Source organism: Rhinatrema bivittatum, chromosome 3, assembly GCF_901001135.1.
Source record: "Rhinatrema bivittatum chromosome 3, aRhiBiv1.1, whole genome shotgun sequence".
NCBI classification, from domain to species: Eukaryota; Metazoa; Chordata; class Amphibia; order Gymnophiona; family Rhinatrematidae; genus Rhinatrema; species Rhinatrema bivittatum.
In genome coordinates, this window is record NC_042617.1 from 241,973,528 (window position 1) to 241,992,912 (window position 19,385).

At 44.3% G+C, this 19,385-nt stretch overlaps 1 protein-coding gene across 3 annotated transcripts in view; it reads right to left on the bottom strand.

Annotated features, from left to right (window-relative positions):
* The window catches only part of MAP4K3 (mitogen-activated protein kinase kinase kinase kinase 3), a 1,052,401-nt gene that overhangs the window by 744,123 nt on the left and 288,893 nt on the right, over positions 1-19,385 (bottom strand). For all 3 annotated transcript variants that reach the window (XM_029594354.1, XM_029594353.1, XM_029594355.1), the window contains exon 4: positions 17,203-17,267. In XM_029594354.1, coding sequence (XP_029450214.1) covers positions 17,203-17,267 — 65 coding nt within the window. The remainder of the gene's footprint in view (positions 1-17,202; positions 17,268-19,385) is intronic.

Below are 19,385 nucleotides of genomic sequence, written 5' to 3' on the forward strand. Positions count from 1 at the left end.
GCCTGACATAGCGGATGAGGCCGATGGGAATGGTGGAGGGGGGTCAGATCCCGAGGCGCCAATTTTGTCCCCGCAAACATCAATGGAGTGTGCCCCGTCCCTTTCGGATTTACCAACTAAGGCTACTATGAGAGACTGGTTTGTTGAGCTTCGCGCTGATATGAAGGCAGAATAAAGAGGAGCTGCTCCATTCTTTTTCTGAGCTGCGAGAGGACTTCCTGGCACTGGGACACAGAGTTGATGATTTGGATGTACAAGTGGAAGGCCATGAGGCTGTGTTGACCACCCTAACTCAGAAAACAAATGAAACGCAAAGCGAACTGCTTATTCTACAAGAAAAGCTTGAGGATATGGAGAACAGGTCGCGCCGAATGAACATCAGGCTACGTGGGGTGCCAGAAACGACAGAGTTTAAGGACAGCATGGAGGCCGCCAAATCCTTTTGCTTCTTTTTGCTCGATCAAGAAACTGCGGATTCGGCATCCAGGGAAAATTGTGCGACAGAATTCCCTTATAATAGAAAGAGCACATCGGGCACTAGGAGTACGCAGAGATAACAAACCACGAGATATCATAATAAACTTTAATAGCTACTTGCAAAAGGAAAGCATCATGGCAGTGGCTCGCACAAAAAAGCAATGGAGCTGGAGAAATGCAACAGTGTCAGTGTACCAGGATCTTGCAGAGAGTACCTTAAAAAAAAAAGATATGACTTGAGAAATGTCACAGCTGCCCTACGTGCAGCGGACATAAGGTACCGATGGAACTTTCCTTTTTCCCTGTCTTTTCAAAAGGATGGGCAGACATTTCGTTTGAAAACAGCAAGGGAGGCTACAGATGTTTTTCAACCGGCAGGCTTAGAGCCCCCCCCCTCCCCCGCCTATTATGGAGGAGACAGCTGCGAAGCCTCGTGTGCCTGCAGCGTGGAGCTGGAAGCGAGTGGAACACCCGAGGAGGAGAACAGCTTCCAAAATCTCATCAACGGAGAGTGCGCTGGAACAGGGCTGATTTGAACAGTCAGGACAATTTTGTTGTTTACAGGGTAAATTCAATCTGGTTTTGCTTGAAAGTTGGGTTTCCTAAATTGTTAATTTTTGAGATATGCAATGAAAGAAAGGAGGGGAGGAGAGGAGAAGGAAACAAGAAAAAAAAAAGAAAAAAAATCATAAGAGGTGTTGTAAATTTACGTTTATGCTAGGATTTAGTGTAATCGAGGTGGAGGGAGGAGTGGGGGGGGGGGGGGGGGTTGGCTATCTTGTCCGTGACACTCCCCCAGGCAGAGATCCGTGTGGGAAAAATTTACGGATCTGCGTCATAATGGTAGTTGTAAGGGAACAGGGGTTAAGGGTAAAGGAGTATGGAGGTTGAGGGGGAGGGGAAGGGGGAGGGAGAGGGTAAAGAGGGAAGGACATTTACTGGCTTATTTAAGCCATTCAATCCTGTGTATTCCTTGCACTCACATGGGTGGGTTCGAGTATGTCCTCAATTTATGGCGGGTGCTGGTGTACGCGGAAGCCTTAGCTGGGAGGGTTTCCGTATGGTTTACAAAATTAGCAAACATGAACTTCTTTTTCTTTGGGATGAATGCCTAACACACAGACTCGCATAGTGTCCTGGAATGTTTGTGGCATTCATACCCCAATTAAGAGGTCTAAGATTTTACAAGGTTTAAAGCGCAAAGGGGCAGATATTGGGTTCCTACAGGAGACACACCTTACGGATGCCGAACACACTAAATTATGTAGAGGTTGGGTAGGAGGGGTCTATTATGCATCTGCTACAACTCGATCAGCTGGGGTGGCGATTCTGGTTAATAAAATGTTACCGTATCAAGTCCGAAAGGAGATTAAACACCCTGAGGGCCGATTTCTTATACTGGTTGGAGAGTTAAATAATCAACCCTTAATTTTATGTAACCTGTATGCCCCGAATACTTTTAGCCAAAAAATTTTTCAGGTTTTGTACCAATACCTCCTCCCACATATGTCTGATACTATCATTGTGGGAGGGGATTTCAACACGATCCGATATCCACAGCTTGATGCCTCACAGAATCGCCGCAGAGAATATGGTATGGGTAAGGGACCAGCTCAATTAGAGAAAACTTTGCATTTAGTAGACGCGTGGCGTACTCTCCATCCAGGGGAAAAAACATTTACCCATCTATCTAGGGCACATGCAACCTATTCTGTATAGATTTTTTCTTAACTAGTGCACATGCATTTCCCAAGATTCAAAAGGCTGGTATCGATGATGTCTTGATATCGGATCATGCCCCCGTCTGGTTGGACTTCCAATCTGGGTCTCCTTTGCCTGGGGCTCGGTTATGGAGATATCCTTACTATGTAGCTGAGGATAGACATTTCAGTGAATATTTAACAGAGCGATGGGCTGATTATGCTGCTTTGAATCACGCTCATTCTGAGCAGCCAGTGTTGTACTGTATACTGCTAAAGCAGTTATTCGAGGGGATATCATCTCATATATTGCCCATCGCTGGAAGATTTTGAATAAATAAGTTTTATTGTTGACCAATCAATTACGCAAGGCTAGAGTTCGTCTGGTTCAGTCTAACACGAGGCAGAATAGGGATGACTATTTATCTATACAAAGTACCCTAAATACAGTATTGCACCAGAGGGCCAAGAAAAGTATACAATATTACCAACACCAGCTTTACCAACATAGTTATTAATAAGGCAGGCAAATTAATGACTCATTTGATTAGATCCTCCAGAGCGCCTCGGTTTATCACGGGGTTAAAGAACGAAAATGGGCAAGTGGAGACAAATACGCGAACCATATTGCGCCTTTTTAGAAATTACTATCAACGCTTGTACCAGGCAGAGAGCTGGTCGGAGGAAGCATGCCTACAGTTTTATGAATCTCTCCCGATTCCCACCCTCACTGAGGAACAAAAGCAAGCCTTAAACTTGCCGATTTCTGAGATGGAGGTCCGCATGGCTATTAATCGGTCCAAACAACTGAAAGCTCCAGGACCTGATGGTCTCTCAGCAGAATTTTATAACGGTTTGATTGATAAAGTGACGGGACACTTGACTATTTTCCTCTCTAATTCGGCAGGGGAGCTTTCCCTTTCAGATGAACGAAGCCCATATTACTCTCATACCTAAAGCGGGGAAGGATCCATTATTACCTGAATCGTATCGCCCCATTTCCTTATTGAACTTTGATCGGAAGTTGCTGGCTAAAATATTGGTAGATCGCTTAGCCATTATTCTGCCATCCCTAGTGGGACCACACCAAGTGGGGTTTGTTCGGAGGAGATATGCCCTTTCAAATATTAGGCGGATTTTAGTGGCAATGGAAATGTGTAGGCATATGGATACTCCATACTTGGTTATTAGTTTTGAGGCCGGAAAGGCATTTGATAGAGTGGAATGGAGTTACTTATTTCATATCCTGCGACATATGGGTTTTGAGGGTTTGTTTTATGAGGCAGTACAATTACTTTATAGCGGCCCGCAGGCAACCATCTTGGCTAATAGAGATAGGTCAGAGGTGCTCCCTATTAAGAGAGGCACTTGTCAGGGATGTCCCTTGTCTCTGCTTCTTTTTCTTTTGCAATTAGAGCCTCTACTACTAGCAATACAAAGGGCCCCTACTATTCGGGGAGTGCGGTTTGATAGGGAAATATTTAAATGCGCGGCCTTTCTGATGACCTTTTGGTTTTTTTGACTGACCCTGTTACTTCTTTGAACTCATTGCTCAGCATGCTTGGTTCCTTTGGAACTTTTTCGGGGTTTCGGTTAAATGAACATAAATCTTCTGCATTGGCCTTTCCGGATGCCCTGCGGGAGCGATGGCGTGGCCCTTTCCAATTACAATGGGCTACAGATAACTTTCGATATTTGGGGGTTCAGGTGCCTGTTGACCCCTCGTCTATCAAGTTAATGTACCGCGTCTTATACGGCTCACACAGGACACTCTTACTACATGGCAAAATCTTCCCTTATCCTTATGTGGCCGGGTAAACTTATATAAGATGGTTATTCTCCCAAAGTGGCTGTATCTATTTCAAACATTGCCTCTCCATTTAAGACAGCGTGATGCATCTCAATTAGATAGTTTAAGGAAGTTTCTGTGGCGAGGTGGTAGACCAAGGATCCCATTAGTTTGGCTACAGCAGTGGTGGGGAATGGGAGGATTAGGGGTTCCGAATTTGGCATTATACGCAGTGGCCTATAATTTGCGTATCATAAGAGATTGGGTGCTTGGTATGTCCTCACATACCAGTTTTATGGCTGAAAGTGCCCTCCTATACCCTGTTAGTGTAAGCTACGCGCTCCAGATGGAGCCAGCAAAATTATCCCCCATGTTGACTCATTCCAGGGTAGTGCAGCCGATCAGACAGGCTTGGGTTACTTTGACAAAGTCTCCAGGTGCCTCGGGTTAGTGCTTACTTGCTTTCGATCACTGGTAACACCGATTTCTCTCCAGGGATAACCTTTCAAGCATTTCAAGAGTGGAAGACGGAGGGTATTGAATATCTGGGGCATTTATTTATGGATCAGGGGAATTTGATGTCCTTTTCTGAGGTGCAAGAGTGTTATGGGAGGAGAGCGATCACTGCATTCCCGTATTTACAAATTACACATTATATCCAGGCCTTACCCGTGGTGTTTAAGCAACTTTCACCTTTTCGGAAACTGGAAGCATTGCTGGCTCTCTCGAGAAATAAGGTACCGTCCTTATCACAATACTATAAAAGTCTGCACAAGATGAAGGGTGCAGAGATGTATGCCATACTGGCGGATCGATGGACTGCTGATGGGGAATTTGTGGTCACCTCCTCAGTATTAAGAATTTGTTATGGTCGGATTGCCAGGATCTCACAACACCTATTATAGAGAACTACAGTATAAATTTTTAGGAAGGGCATATATTTCACCCCAAATGGCGCAAAGACAACATATAGATAGTTCGGGTTCTTGTCCCCGTTGCCATAAGGAGCGGGGCACTCTGGCTCATGCTTTTTGGGCTTGTCCTGCTGTTCAATCCTTCTGGACTAGGATAGCCGAATATTTAGCCACAATCTTACATATTTCTATACCAGTTGCGCCACTGTGGATCTTATTTGGGTGTATACCTCCGTTGAGAATGCGGGATCCTGGCACCCGGTTATTGATACAGAAGGCAAGTGTGGTTGGAAAGCGGGTGATTCTCATGGGCTGGCGTAGCACCACGTCCCCTTCGTTCTGGGCCTGGAGGAATCTTTTTTATGCTATGATGCATATTGAACAACTTTCCACTCGAGTATCTCCAACACGTCGCAAGCGATTTCTGAGTGTTTGGGACCCATACATTCAAACTCTTCTGCATGCTGCCAGAAGTCGGATCCTTAATGAATGTGTTTAGCCCCAGACTAATTATACTCTGGAGGGCTCCTTCCTGACTTGTGTGGACAAAGTGATGTTTTTACACTTGGGATTGGAATACACGGATGTTTTGTTACTGTTTGTGGGGTGGGGGGAGGGGAGGGGAAGTGGGGAGGTTGGGATGATGTAACTATAGATTTTTGGTTTCGCCTTGGTTGACCTGGGTGGAATGGATAATTAACCAGTCCAGGATGTTTTATACCAAGTTTAATTTTGAAAACCAAAACAAATTATTTCAAAGGAAGGGTAAAGAGGTTGGTGGGGAGGAGAAATAATGGGGAATCACTTGTTAAAAATAAAACGACATAACATGTGGGCTTTACAATGGTTTATTATCATTTGTTTGTTCCAATGTTATATGATTGAAGGTTCTTCACAAGGACTGAAATGGAGACCTAATTACATCGTCATTTTATACATGGATATACTACATTCCATGTCTAGCTTCTGTAGAAATCATTATTATGCTCATACCATTGTTGAATGTTTACATTTTCTGTACATGTTGGTGTCTCAATAAAAACTTTAAATAAATAATAATAAAAAAAAATCATAAGAGGTCTGGAACGGGTAGATGTGAATCGGTTATTTACTCTTTCGGATAGTAGAAAGACTAGGGGGCACTCCATGAAGTTAGCATGGGGCACACTAAAAACTAATCGGAGAAAGTTCTTTTTTACTCAACGCACAATTAAACTCTGGAATTTGTTGCCAGAGAATGTGGTTAGTGCAGTTAGTATAGCTGTGTTTAAAAAAGGATTGGATGAGTTCTTGGAGGAGAAGTCCATTACCTGCTATTAAGTTCACTTAGAAAATAGCCTTAGTTTTTGGGTACTTGCCAGGTTCTTATGGCCTGGATTGGCCACTGTTGGAAACAGGATGCTGGGCTTGATGGACCCTTGGTCTGACCAAGTATGGCATTTTCTTATGTTCTTAGTTGTGTGAATAAAAATGAGCATGTGTACACAAATAGCACATTCACATAACTATTTTATAAACCTCAAACTTACACATGCAAATGCTGGCGCATGGATACATTTGCTTGAATAAAAGGGGACAGGCTAAGGGTGGGTCACCATTTACACATATAATGTTGAGATTACTTACATGATAATCTCCTTTTCCTAGTGTATGCAGATGGACTCAAAACAAGTGGGTATAGTGTGCTCGTGCTAGCACTTGGAGACGGATCTGACGTCAGCACGGGTAAATATACCCTCGCAGGAAGTGCAGCAATTCAGTAATTTTCCTTGCAAAAGCTTTATGGATATATGTGTAACTGACCGATCGATTAAATGAACAGGATTACCCTGACTGATTGATAGTAGCTGGAGACCGCCAGTGTACTCAACCAGAAGGCATCGACACCCGGCAGGGTGGATGCCCTATCATAAGAAAACATGGCTTACCGTGAGTTGTTGAATCCCCATGTATACCGGCAGCCGGGCGGGATGCTGAGTCAATCTCGTTTTCCTTAGTGTATGCAGATGATCAGGTAAGTAATCTCAACATTTCCTAGCGTGTAGCCAGATGGACTCAGAACAAGTGGGATGTACAAAAGCTACTCCCGGACTGGGCGGGAGGCTGCCCGAGGTCCATGGAGGATAGCCCTCGCGAATGCTGTGTCCTCCCTAGCCTGGACATCCAGACGGTAGAATCTGGAGAAGATATGGAGGGAGGACCATGTCGCCGCCTTGCAGATCACTGCAGGCAACAGCATCCTAGTTTCTGCCCAGGAAGCCGCATGCGCTCTGGTAGAGTGAGCCTTGACCCGTAGAGGTGGTGGCTTTCCCGCTTCTACGTAGGCCGCCTTGATAACTTCTTTGATCCAGCGGGCGATGGTTGCCCGTGAGGCCGCTTCCCCTTGCTTCTTTGCGATGTGAAGGACGAACAGGTGGTCTGACTTTCGTACTGCTTCTGACATTTCCAGGTATCTGGACAGTAGCCTGCCGATGTCGAGATGGCGTAGTATTCAACCTTCTTCCGACTTCTTCAAACCTTCCGTGGTAGGCAAGGATATGGTTTGCTTGAGGTGGAAGTGTGAGACTACTTTGGGTAAGAAGGAAGGAACCGTGCGAAGATGGATAGTCTCTGGAGTGATTCTGAGAAACGGATCCCGGCAGGACAGTGCTTGTAGCTCAGAGATGTGGCGTGCTGAGCATACAGCCTGCAGGAACACCATCTTCAAGGTTAACAAACGGATGGACAGGCTTCGAAGGAGTGTAAAGGCGTGTCCCGCTAGAAATTCCAAAACTAGGTTGAGGTTCCACAGGGGTACTGGCCACTTCAGTGGCAGGCGAATGTGTTTGACTCCTTTCAGGAAACGTCTGGGTGTGTGGCAATGCTGTTGCCGTCACTCCGGGGACCGTAGCAGGATACCGCTGCCACTTGAACCTTGATGGAACTGAGGGACAGACCCTTCTGAAGTCCATCTTGCAGGAAATCCAAAATGATAGGGATCTTAGCGGCATGTGGATTGGTGCCGTGAGTTTCGCACCAGGCTTCAAATACTCTCCAGATCCTTATGTAAGTTAGTGATGTGGAGAACTTGCGTGCTCGTAGGAGTGTATCTATTACCGGCCCCGAATATCCTCTTTTCTTCAGTCTAACCCTCTCAAGGGCCAGACCGTAAGAGAGAATTGAGCTGGATCCTCGTGGAGGATGGGACCTTGCTGCCGCAGGTCCCTGTGTGGAGGCAGGGGAAATGGATTCCCTGCCAGTAGTCTTCTCATGTCTCCGTACCAGGGCCTTCTTGGCCAGTCCGGGGCCAGTAGAAGAACTAGGCCTCTGTGTCGCTGAATCTTGTGTATAATGGCTCCCAGCAGGGGCCATGGAGGAAAAGCATATAGCAGGATCCCCTGAGGCCATGGCTGTACCAGGGCGTCGATCCCGTGGGAGAGAGGATCTCGTCTGCGACTGAAGTATCTGGGTACTTGAGCATTGGACCTGTCCGCTAGTAGGTCCATGCCCGGAGTCCCCCACTGATCCACAATCATCTGGAAAGCTGTGGGCAACAGCTGCCATTCCCCTGGTTTTAGGCTTTCTCTGCTGAGGAAGTCTGCCGTGGTGTTGTCCTTCCCAGCGATGTGGACGGCGGAGATGTCCTGGAGATTTGCTTCCGCCCAAGTCATCAGGGGGGTTATTTCTAGGGATACCTGTTGGCTTCTGGTTCCACCCTGTCGGTTGATGTATGCCACCGTGGTGGCGTTGTCTGACATCACTCTGACCGCTCCGTTGCGAAGTCTGTGGGCAAATCGCAGGCACGCTAGCCTGACTGCCCGTGCCTCTAGCAGTTAATGTTCCACCCCGACTCTTCTCTGTTCCACCGCCCTTGGGCGTTGAGTTCTTCGCAGTGTGCTCACCATCCATTCAGGCTGGCATCTGTCGTGAGCAGGGTCCAGGTTGGGGAGGATATTCTCGACCCCCGGCTCATGTGGCCGGGCTGCAACCACCACCATAGCCGATTCCGCACTCTGGCTGGTAGAGGTAGGTGTGTGGTGTAGTTCTGTGATCGTGGACTCCACCGAGATAGGAGGGCGCGTTGTAACTTTCATATGAGCTCGCGCCCGTGGTATCAGCTCCAGTGTGGATGCCATAAGGCCAAGGACCTATAAGTAATCCCAAGCTGTGGGTCAGGTGGCGCCCAGCAGGGCCTGCAGACGATTCCGGAGCTTTGATCTTCTCTTGGAGGTCAGGCTGACCATGTCTTCCTGGGTGTCGAATCGGACTCCTAGGTATTCCAGCGACTGAGAAGGCTGTAGGGAACTCTTGTTCAAGTTTACAACCCATCCTAGGCTTTCCAGAAGAGCTATAACTCTGTTGGGTTGCCTGGTGGCTCTCCTCTGGTGACTTCGCCCGGATCAGCCAATTGTCCAGGTAGGAATAGACGAGGATTCCCTCCTTCCTGAGGGACGCTGCCACTACTATGACCTTGGTAAAGGTCCGCGGCACGGTGGCTAACCCGAAGGGAAAAGCTCGGAACTGGAAGTGTAGGTCCAGGACCTTGAAGCGTAAATAGCGCTGATGATCCCGATGGATTGGGATATGCAGGTAGGCTTTCCAACAGATCTAGGGATGTGAGAAACTCCCCTGGCTGTACTGAATTCTTGACAGACCGCAGAGTTTCCATGCAAAAGCTGGGGACCTGTAGGTATCGGTTGACTGACTTGAGGTCCAGGACGGGCAGGAAAGTGCCCTCCTTCTTGGGCACGATGAAATAAATGGAATAATGCCCAGAATTCATCTCCCTTGCAGGCACTGGGATTATGGCCTTTAGGTACAGGAGCCTCCGCAAAGTAACGTCTAGGGCCGTCCTCTTGATGGGCAAACAAGGGGATTCCACAAACCTGTCCGGCGGAAGTCGAAGAAAATCCAGGTAATACCCTTCTTGGATGATGGCGAGGACCCACTGATCCGAGGTAATCTCGACCCACCTGCAGTAGAAGAGGGATAGCCTGCCCCCTATGGCCGCTACCCCCAGATGGGTCGGCTGATTGTCATTGTGGGGTACGGCCGGGACCCGAACCCGAGCCGGTTCCCCTCTTGCTTTGCTTAGGCCGAAAGGACTGGTTCCTGGCCTGCGAACGAGGTGCTGGGTAGCGAGTCCTGTAAGGGTTGAAGCGCTGAGAGGTTCTACCTCTGGATGGTCTAGGAAAAGGGCGCTGGTTCCTTCTTAACCTGTCTTCTGGTAGACGGGGTAATGGAGAGGCGCCCCATTTATTGGCCAGTTTCTCAAGGTCGCTGCCAAACAGGAGGGATCCCTCAAAGGGCATTCTCGTGAGGCGCGTCTTGGAAGAGGAGTCGGCCGACCAATTACGTAGCCAGAGCTGTCTCCTGGCCGCCACTGAGGATGACACTCCTTTGGCTGCCATACGGACTAGGTTGGAGGCTGCATCAGTGAGGAACGAGAGAGCCAATTCCATTTCTTCTCCCGGGGTGGTGTTCCTAGCCTGTGACGAACAGGAACGTGTCACCACGGTGCAGCAGGTCGCAATTCATAGGGACATGGCTGCCACCTCAAAGGCCTGTTTCAGAATGGTGTCCATGCGCCGGTCATGTGTATCCTTGAGGGCCGTCCCCCCCTCCACCGGAATGGTGGTGCGCTTCACAACTGCGCTAACTATGGCGTCTACCTGGGGGCACACCAGCTTCTCCTTGGTTGCCGGGTCTAAGGAGTACATGCCAGCCAAGGCCTGACCCCCTTTGAATGAGGCCTCCGGCTTATTCCATTCCAGATCGATTACCTGCTGAGCTGCTTGTAGGAGGGGAAAATGGTGAGACGTTTGGCGCAGGCCCTCTAACAGGGGGGTTCATTCTAGGTTCCCCTGGGGCGTCATGGCCCGGGATAGCCAGCTCAGACAGGCATTGAGAGATCAGGCCTGGGAGATCCCCTTTCAGAAAGAAGCGCCTCATGGTCCGATATGGTTCAATCCCCGAGGGAAGTTCGCCCTCCTCGGGGGACGTCATCTTCCTCAGGGTAATCTAAATCCCCATAAGTGGGGGTTCCGGGTGGCGAGTGGCCGTGCCTAGGCCTTGAGGGCCCCGGGGCCGGGTCATCCGGTACGTATGGACCCGCTCGGGGAGCAGCCTGCATTGTGACAAAGGCATGAATCCCCTTGAATAATTTCACCCATGAGAGCGAAGCAGGATCTGGTCTGAGGGGTACCAGGTCTCTCGGGTTCCCCGGCTGCTCACCGCTGCCTGCTAGGTCCGGGGTGTTCCCTGAGGAACAGGCAAGTATGCTGGGCTGCAACCGGTCCTGGCCTGGAACTCCTAGGGCCTCTTCACATTGGGCACATAGGGAGACAGCTCCTCGCCTTGTGTGGCTCTGAGGTTGCATGCCGAGCAGAGGCTTACGCCCGATGCTGGAGGTGCCGGCTCCGCCGACGCATGGGCTCTCTTACACTCCATGTGCGCCTAGGAACTGATGCTTATCAGCGGGCGCTTAAACAGTCGTGCGCTGAACTACGTGCGCCTACTAATATGCCCCAACAGCGTGCGTCCAACAGCGTGCGCTGTTCAACAGCGTGCGCCCAATGCGCGGTGACGAACCAGGCAGGCAAATGGCAACCTCTGTGGCGGCTCTGCGAATCCTCACTTCCTCGGAGACCAACAAGAAAAGATGAACGCCTTACCTTGTCTTCGACGCTTCCCGGTTGCAACCCGGGCAGTCTCCGGCTGCGGGGGGAGAGGGTGAGTACCTTCACCGCCGAGCTTGAGGAAGCGCACCCGCTGCCTCTGGGCCGCGCCCGAACTCGTCTCGCACGGGGGGCCAAGTCCACGTTAACAAGAATCTACTACTATGTCCCAGAAATTTATTTTATTTATTTATTTAGCATTTTTCTATACCTACTTTCCAATAACATAATTATTGATCAATTCGGTTTACATTCTCAACAATAATTAAATCCACTCCAATGTGTTTGCATGCATCACTCACTACTCATTCTTATCTTCAAAAATCAGGAGTATTTTTCATAGTCACTGGCAGGTTCCACATCCCTGCTTCAGAATAGCATGAATGAGGATAGTCCTTATCAAAAGTAAGAATCTCTGCATTTGTGCACCTCTGAGTTACCATCATTGAGATCAGCTCTTATAAATACATTTGAAAGAGACTTTGGACATTATAAAATCAGATCTTGTTTGACATACTTAATCTACAGCAGAAGAGATTTGTCATTTCTGCAGATCAGCAAACATATCTTCAATATTTCACCAATTGTGCATCAACCTCTGTGGTCTACGTGATAAAATGTTTATGTTGTGGATGCCTGAAATGCCCTTCCAGAGGTGGTGAAATCCAAAACAATGAAAGAATTCAAAAGAGCATGGGATAAATACTGTGGATCCCTAAAGGTTAAAGGATGGAAATGAAGAAAAGAGTGCATAGAGTAACTTGCTGGTGCGGCGGTTACTACCCTTAACCAATAAAACTGATATGTTGACACAACTCAAACATTGCTCTCTGCTTCAACAGCAAGGCATAACTGGGAATTGGATTCAAACAGCAACCAAGGGCCCTGACATTTACGGTGTGGGAAACTGATAAGCATGGGGTAACCTACACAGCACAGCAGATACCATAAGATTACTGGACAGACAGGATGTGCCATTTGGTCCTTTTCTGCCCTCATTTTTATGTTTCTATGTTGGTAATACCTTGAGGAAATATAACATCGTTGCATTCTTTTCCAGCTATTTTGGTACACCGACCGATTACAACAGGAGAATATCCCCTTAAGAAAGGTCCTTTAATGAACCAGAAACGTGGCTGCGTCAGGTTTTCAATGATACCAGATAAGTCGGGACATTTAAAGCTTGCTTTTTAAAGATTTTTGACACAATTTAAAAAGAAAAAAATATATGCAGTTTTCACCTAGGGTGTACAGAATTGACAAAAATATTGGATGGAGGAGGTTTGGTTGATGATTATACATGAAAAAAAAAGAGTTCACCCATTGGGGTTTAATACTCATATATATGAAACCCTTCCTCTATCTTTCCAAAACTTTTTTGTTGGTTAAACAGCTGGGCTATAGGAGCCACCAGAGACTCCGTAGCCCTCAGTGAATATTGTTTGGATCAATACATGACTCATTGTTTTGAGCATGGAATAGTGTATTTTGAATGTTCAGAGAAAAGATATTTATGGGGCATTAATCTATTGATTTGATAGTTTATCATAAATTCCCCAGAATAATTGGGTGCTTTTTGAGGTTTGGTAATACCAACAAAACACTGTGGACAAGATTGAATGAACATAGGACCTGTCTCTGTTCCAAAAGAACTACATCATTTGTGTCGCACTGCATTCAAAATGGTCAAGCTTTAGGATTTTTTGATACAGACATAATCAAGAAGCATCCTAGGGGAGGGGAACTATAATGCTCAATTACAACGCATGGAGCAGAACTGAATTTTCTGATTAAAGACTATAGAACCCACTGGTCTCAACAATCGAATGGGGAATATTTTTATGAAGTTTTCTGGCTAGTGAGCTGGATTCTAAGATTTTCTTTGTTCATCTTTTTTGAAATTTCCTCACAATGGTTTGATTGATTAGTAATAGATCTCTTGGCCAACATATAGCCTAGATAAAGGTTGCTAACACTGTGTGTTAGTGCCATTATTATTATTATTTTTTTTTTTTAATTCTTTGGTATATTCCATCACCCTGAAGACTTTGAATTATCTGTTATCTAAGTAAATTTCACCTACATTAGATTTTTTGTTTGGACCAGTGGTCACTTGTGTTAAATTTTATCTTTATAGAAATACCCTGAAGTAGCTCTAAGCAGTGAAATGCTGGCTGCAGTGCTGGCTGTGTCGGCTTTCTAACAAATCTTTTCCAGCATGATTTGAGCATTGCTCTTCCTCAGATTTATCTCTGAACATGTAACAGTTTACAAGTTAAGTTATATTTATTATTTATGAATGATGAGACTATGGTATGTCAAAAGAAGAAGAAACAAAAAGTAGATTTTTGCATTATAATTTATTGTTCAAAAAGATGTTTTGTCCAATAAATGAAATTATAGCAATTTTCATTACACATTCTCTGTGCTGAGGTCTTTTTCCTCCTTTTAATTTGTATTTAAAAGTTTTGTGAGAAGTTTCATATAAAGAATATTGTGACATTTTCAGCAAGAAAGCTGGATAAGTCAAGTCCTCCAGAAGTGTCGGCTACTCTGTGGTTCTGGAGAAGGGTTTGTTAGTAATTCAAAATATTGCTCTATTGATTTTAAAGAATCAGAATGACCTGAGTATTCTGAGTCTTTAAAGTCTGGAATATTATAGGTGAACTCTTTGATGCAGACCTTTGCTTCTCTGCATCCCAAAGGTAGCAATTGCTGTAGTCACCCTTTCCAAAATAGAAAAAGTGAATCTCTTGTTCATGATGCTGGCTATACTGGACTAGACATATATTGATTTCACAAACCCTATGTTTTATGAACAAGTGCTTCTGACAGTGGTGGCATGGCAAAGCTCACCCAGATGAATTATCAGACTCCAGAACAGTGTTTCTTAGACAGCCCTTTATTATTTATTTCTCTTTGTGCTATTGGCTTCAGCGCCAAAGGCACCATTTAACACCAATATAAATGGCTCTGAGGTACATGGCACTGACATGCTCAGCACCGGTTTTTTTTGGCATGGTGTTTTTTCCAGATGTCCCAGTTTGTCATCTCTGTTTTTTATCCAAAGATTTCATAGAGTAATGGTTCCTCTTTCTGGGACGTACTCTAGGGAAGGAACTAGTCTTGTCTGTGCCTTGAGGTTCTGATTTGCTTAATTTTGGGCCTTTTCAAGAGGAGGAGCTCTCTCGTTCTCAGGCCGAAGAGAGCTCATATTTGAGCTTTATACTCCTAAATCTGATAACACATGGATGCATTATCCTACATGGGCTGCAGGAGTTGGGTCATGGCATAGATCTAGGCTCATGTTGCACAAATTGTGTTGTCCTGGCTTCCCATTTTATGAAGACAATTTTTCACAATTTAAAAGGGCTTTTTCAGATTTCGGTGACTTATGGGATAAAGCTGAAAAGAATCAATATAACTTGTTTTTTACTCAAAATAAATGAAAAGAAATTAATAAACAATCATGGTGATGGCAAAATGAGAAAGAGAAAAATCTTCCACAGCTAATCAACTGTGGATGAGAAAAAGTTGACTTGGCTTGCATGAGGACGGCAGCACAGGACCTCATCATGCATGCTCACAAAGGCTTTTTCAGTCTATGGGTTCAGTAAGAGAGATCTCCCCCCCCGCCGCACAGCGCCATCCAATGACATCACCTACGTGTGTGGCTATTTGTTCTTGCTTATCCATGGAGAACAAAAATAATCAATGTGAAAGACAAAATTTTCAAAGAAAATGTTTGCTGAGAGAACATGTACACACATACATGCACACTGCATAATACGGGCTTGTACAGTAGGAATTTTAGATTGATGGCTTTTATTTATTGTATATAATTTTATATATTGCATTTTAAATTGACAGTACAATGCTTTGATTTTTTTATCAGAAGGTGGTATATAAATATTTTAAATAAAATGAATCACATATGAACAATTCAAGAATTGATCATCTTTACCAGCAATTACCAGTTCTCTCCTGGGGTGTTGGCCCTTTTTGTGCCAAAAATAGATATAAAAAAATATTAGTCCTTCATATCAGTATACAAAATCCATAACTATTCATTGCATATAGCAACACAGAACCACACATTGACCACACATAATAGACAAAAACAAACACTAAAAAGGGGAAAGTTTCAAAAAATCAAAGTCCCAGAAACCACGAATCAAAAATACAGTCCCAAAGGGGTTAAAAAATTCTACCGAAAAATGTGCACATCAGATGTAAAGTTCCAAAGGTGTTAAAATACTGGTGTGCACATAAAATGTGCAGTTTCATAGGGATTAAAGTTCCATGAAAATTAAAATCCAAACATTTTTGCTCCACAAGGCTTCTTCAGGAGATTGCTGCCAAATGGCAATTACAGTCAAGTCTAACAGCAAACTATCTTCTGAAAATCTGATATCTCAAAGATGAAAAAAATCAACCACCTCATGGCCTCTGTCCTTCCAATCCTAAAGCAGGGGGGCATCCATAACAGCCCCTCAAATTTTACTACAATGCTCGATAATTCAAATTTTGATTTGACAAATGGTCTTACCCACATATCACAAATCGCAAGAACAAACCATGAATAAAATCCCAAAATGTTTTACTCCATAGAGTTGAATCTTCATGGAACTTTAATCTCTATGGAACTGAACATTAGTTGTGCACACCGGTATTTTAACCTCAGGTATAAGGACCCAAAGATGTGCACATTTATAGGATACATTTTTTCACGCCTTTGGGACTGTTTTTTTGATATGTAGTTTCTGATATTTTGATCTTTTGGGAGTTTCTTTTAGAGTTTATAATTTTGTATTTGCCTTTTACATTTGGTCAGTGTGTGTTCCATGCATTAAGAACATAAGAAAATGCCATACTGGGTCAGACCAAGGGTCCATCAAGCCCAGCATCCTGTTTCCAACAGTGGCCTATCCAGGCCACAAGAACCTGGCAAGTACCCAAACACTAAGTCTAGTCAATGTTACCATTGCTAATGGCAGTGGCTATTCTCTAAGTGAACTTAATAGCAGGTAATGGACTTCTCCTCCAAGAACTTATCCAATCCTTTTTTAAACACAGCTATACTAACTGCACTAACCACATCCTCTGGCAACAAATACCAGAGTTTAATTGTGCGTTGAGTAAAAAAGAACTTTCTCCGATTAGTTTTAAATGTGCCACATGCTAACTTCCTGGAGTGCCCCCTAGACTTTCTATTATCTGAAAGAGTAAATAACCGATTCACATTTACCCATTTCTTGACCTCTCATGATTTTAAACACCTCTATCATATCCCCCCCCCTCCCCTCAGCCGTCTCTTCTCCAAGCTGAAAAGTCCTAACCTCTTTAGTCTTTCCTCATAGGGGAGTTGTTCCATTCCCCTTATTTTGTAATATGCTGAGTTTTTATGGATTTTGTATATATATTAAAAACTAATATTGTTTTGTATTATATATCATCTTTTTTTATTGATTGAGCTTGTTTTTGATGATATAATGATATTGGCCATTATTGGGTTTTTTTCCCAAAAAAAAAAAAAAAAAAGGATATGACAGCATAGCTTGCCACATCTCCTATTTATGACACATGCTGGATTATTTATTTATTTATTTATTTAGGGTAGGGGGAAGGATTGGTCATCCAGTGTAAGAAAATAAATTTTAGCTTACCATGATAAATGTCCTGTAAAGAACCGCCTCCACAGAACTCCATGCAGATCCATAACTTATCTCGCCTAAGAAAAACATGATGGAAGTAGATATTTATTAACTACTCATATGTATAGTTCTATAAATTAAAGATCCATCTAATAGCTTAAAGTTGCACACTAGAGATTAGCACAGCTGAATGTTATACAAAGCATGAGCACTTAATCACAATTTATGTACTTTGTGAGTTAGTGATATTAATAACAGTAATAACTGGGAACAGCAAACCAAGAGCAATCACAATTTACTGCACTCAGGTGAGTATTTAACAATGACATGATGAGTATATGCTTTTTAATTCCAGATACAGCACCTTAAAAATTCAAATGTGTTTTTAACATATTTCAGTTACAGGTTGGCAACAGTATGGTCTGCTGCTCAGAACATTCAGAGTGGGGGAATCAATTTGGATGCCAGATATTAGAGCAGTAGGATTTGCACACCAGATAGACAAAACTAACCATGCTGAGGTATTACTCAATTTGATCAATGGATCAGCTGGACTCATACCTTTCAGACACAAGAGAAACATTTTTCTTCAAACATCTAGTTTCTATTAAGATACACAAGCAAATACTTGGCTTCAGGATGCTCACTCTCTCAAGTTTCCCCTATCTTTACGCATTTTATCTTGACAAAGTATTAGCTATCCTCATAAAGGTATTCCAAATTAGTTTTTCCTAATCTATGCTATATTATTGCAACTTCTCTCCCAGTAATCTTTTATCCTTTCCTCACCAATAGTTATTACCCATGAACAGCACCTGTGCCTGTAGAAAAGAGATTTTGAAATCAAAATTAAAAACAAATAAATAGAAGGAAAAAAACCTCCACTAAATATTTACACATCTCATACAGGCCAATACAGTACAGTGTGCTCCAGTGGAGTGCAGTGTTAACCCGCGTTTGGACACGCGTTTGACGTGCTAGCTTTACCCCTTATTCAGTAAGGGGTAATAGCACATCGAAAACGAGCATCCAACCCCCCCGAAACTAATAGTGACCGCAACATGCAAATGCATGTTGATGGCCCTATTAGTTATTCCCGCGCGATTCACTAAGTAAAATGTGCGGTCAAACCGCACATTTTACTTTCAGAAATTAAAAGCTACCCAAAAGGAAGGCGTTAATTTCTGCAGGCGCTGGGAAAGTGTACAGAAAAGCAATAAAAACTGCTTTTCTGTACACCCTCCGACTTAATATCATGGCGATATTAAGTCGGAGGTCCCAAAGTAAAAAATAATTTAAAGTAATAAAAAAATTTAAAATCAGCCCGCAGGTTAAAAACCGGACGCTCGTTTGTCGGCGTCCGGTTTCCGAACCCGTGGCTGTCAGCAGGTTTGATAACAGATGACAGCAAAATTGAGCGTCTGCTGTCAAACTCGCTGACAGCCGCCACTCGTCAAAAAAGAGGCGCTAGGAACGCGCTAGTGTCCCTAGCGCCTCTTTTTACCATGGGCCCTCATTTAAATACTGAATTGTACACACAGGAGAGTGGCCTGTGCACTTGCCCGCTCTCCCGCGACTTTTACTGAATTGGCCTGTAAGTTAACAGAGACCTCAAAAGGGGCTAGTGTTCGTTAATCTCTTAGGATTCAATACATAAGGGCCTGTGCACTAAGTTTAGCATGCACACTAAGGCCATTTACATGCATGCATGCTAAGCCTTTCCAAAAAGATGTTTATTTTAAGGTTTTTATATACCGGCATTCATGATAAAATCACATCATGCTGGTTTACATTAAAACAGTGGTGCATAGAAAGAAAAAACAAACTGGAACTGTAGTGCGGAAGAAAGCAGTTACAAAAAACAGGGATGCTTAAACTGGGAGAGGAAGGAAAAAGAAAAGGTTAATAGCATTTTAAATATTTACAACGAACAGTTAAATGTGCTGGTTGTGTTATAGAACTTGAAGTTGAAGGACATTAGCTGGAGTCCAGGAAAGCTTGTTTGAAGAGCCAAGTCTTAAGTCTCTTCCTGAAGGTTGGGAGGCAGGGTTCCTGTCTTAGGTCTGGAGGGATGGAATTCCATAAAGGGGGACCGGAGGTAGAGAGGGCCCGATCTCTCAAGGTAATATGTCTAGTGGCTTTGGTTGGAGGAACCTGGAGTGAACCTCTATATGCGTCTCTGGTAGGTCTTGAAG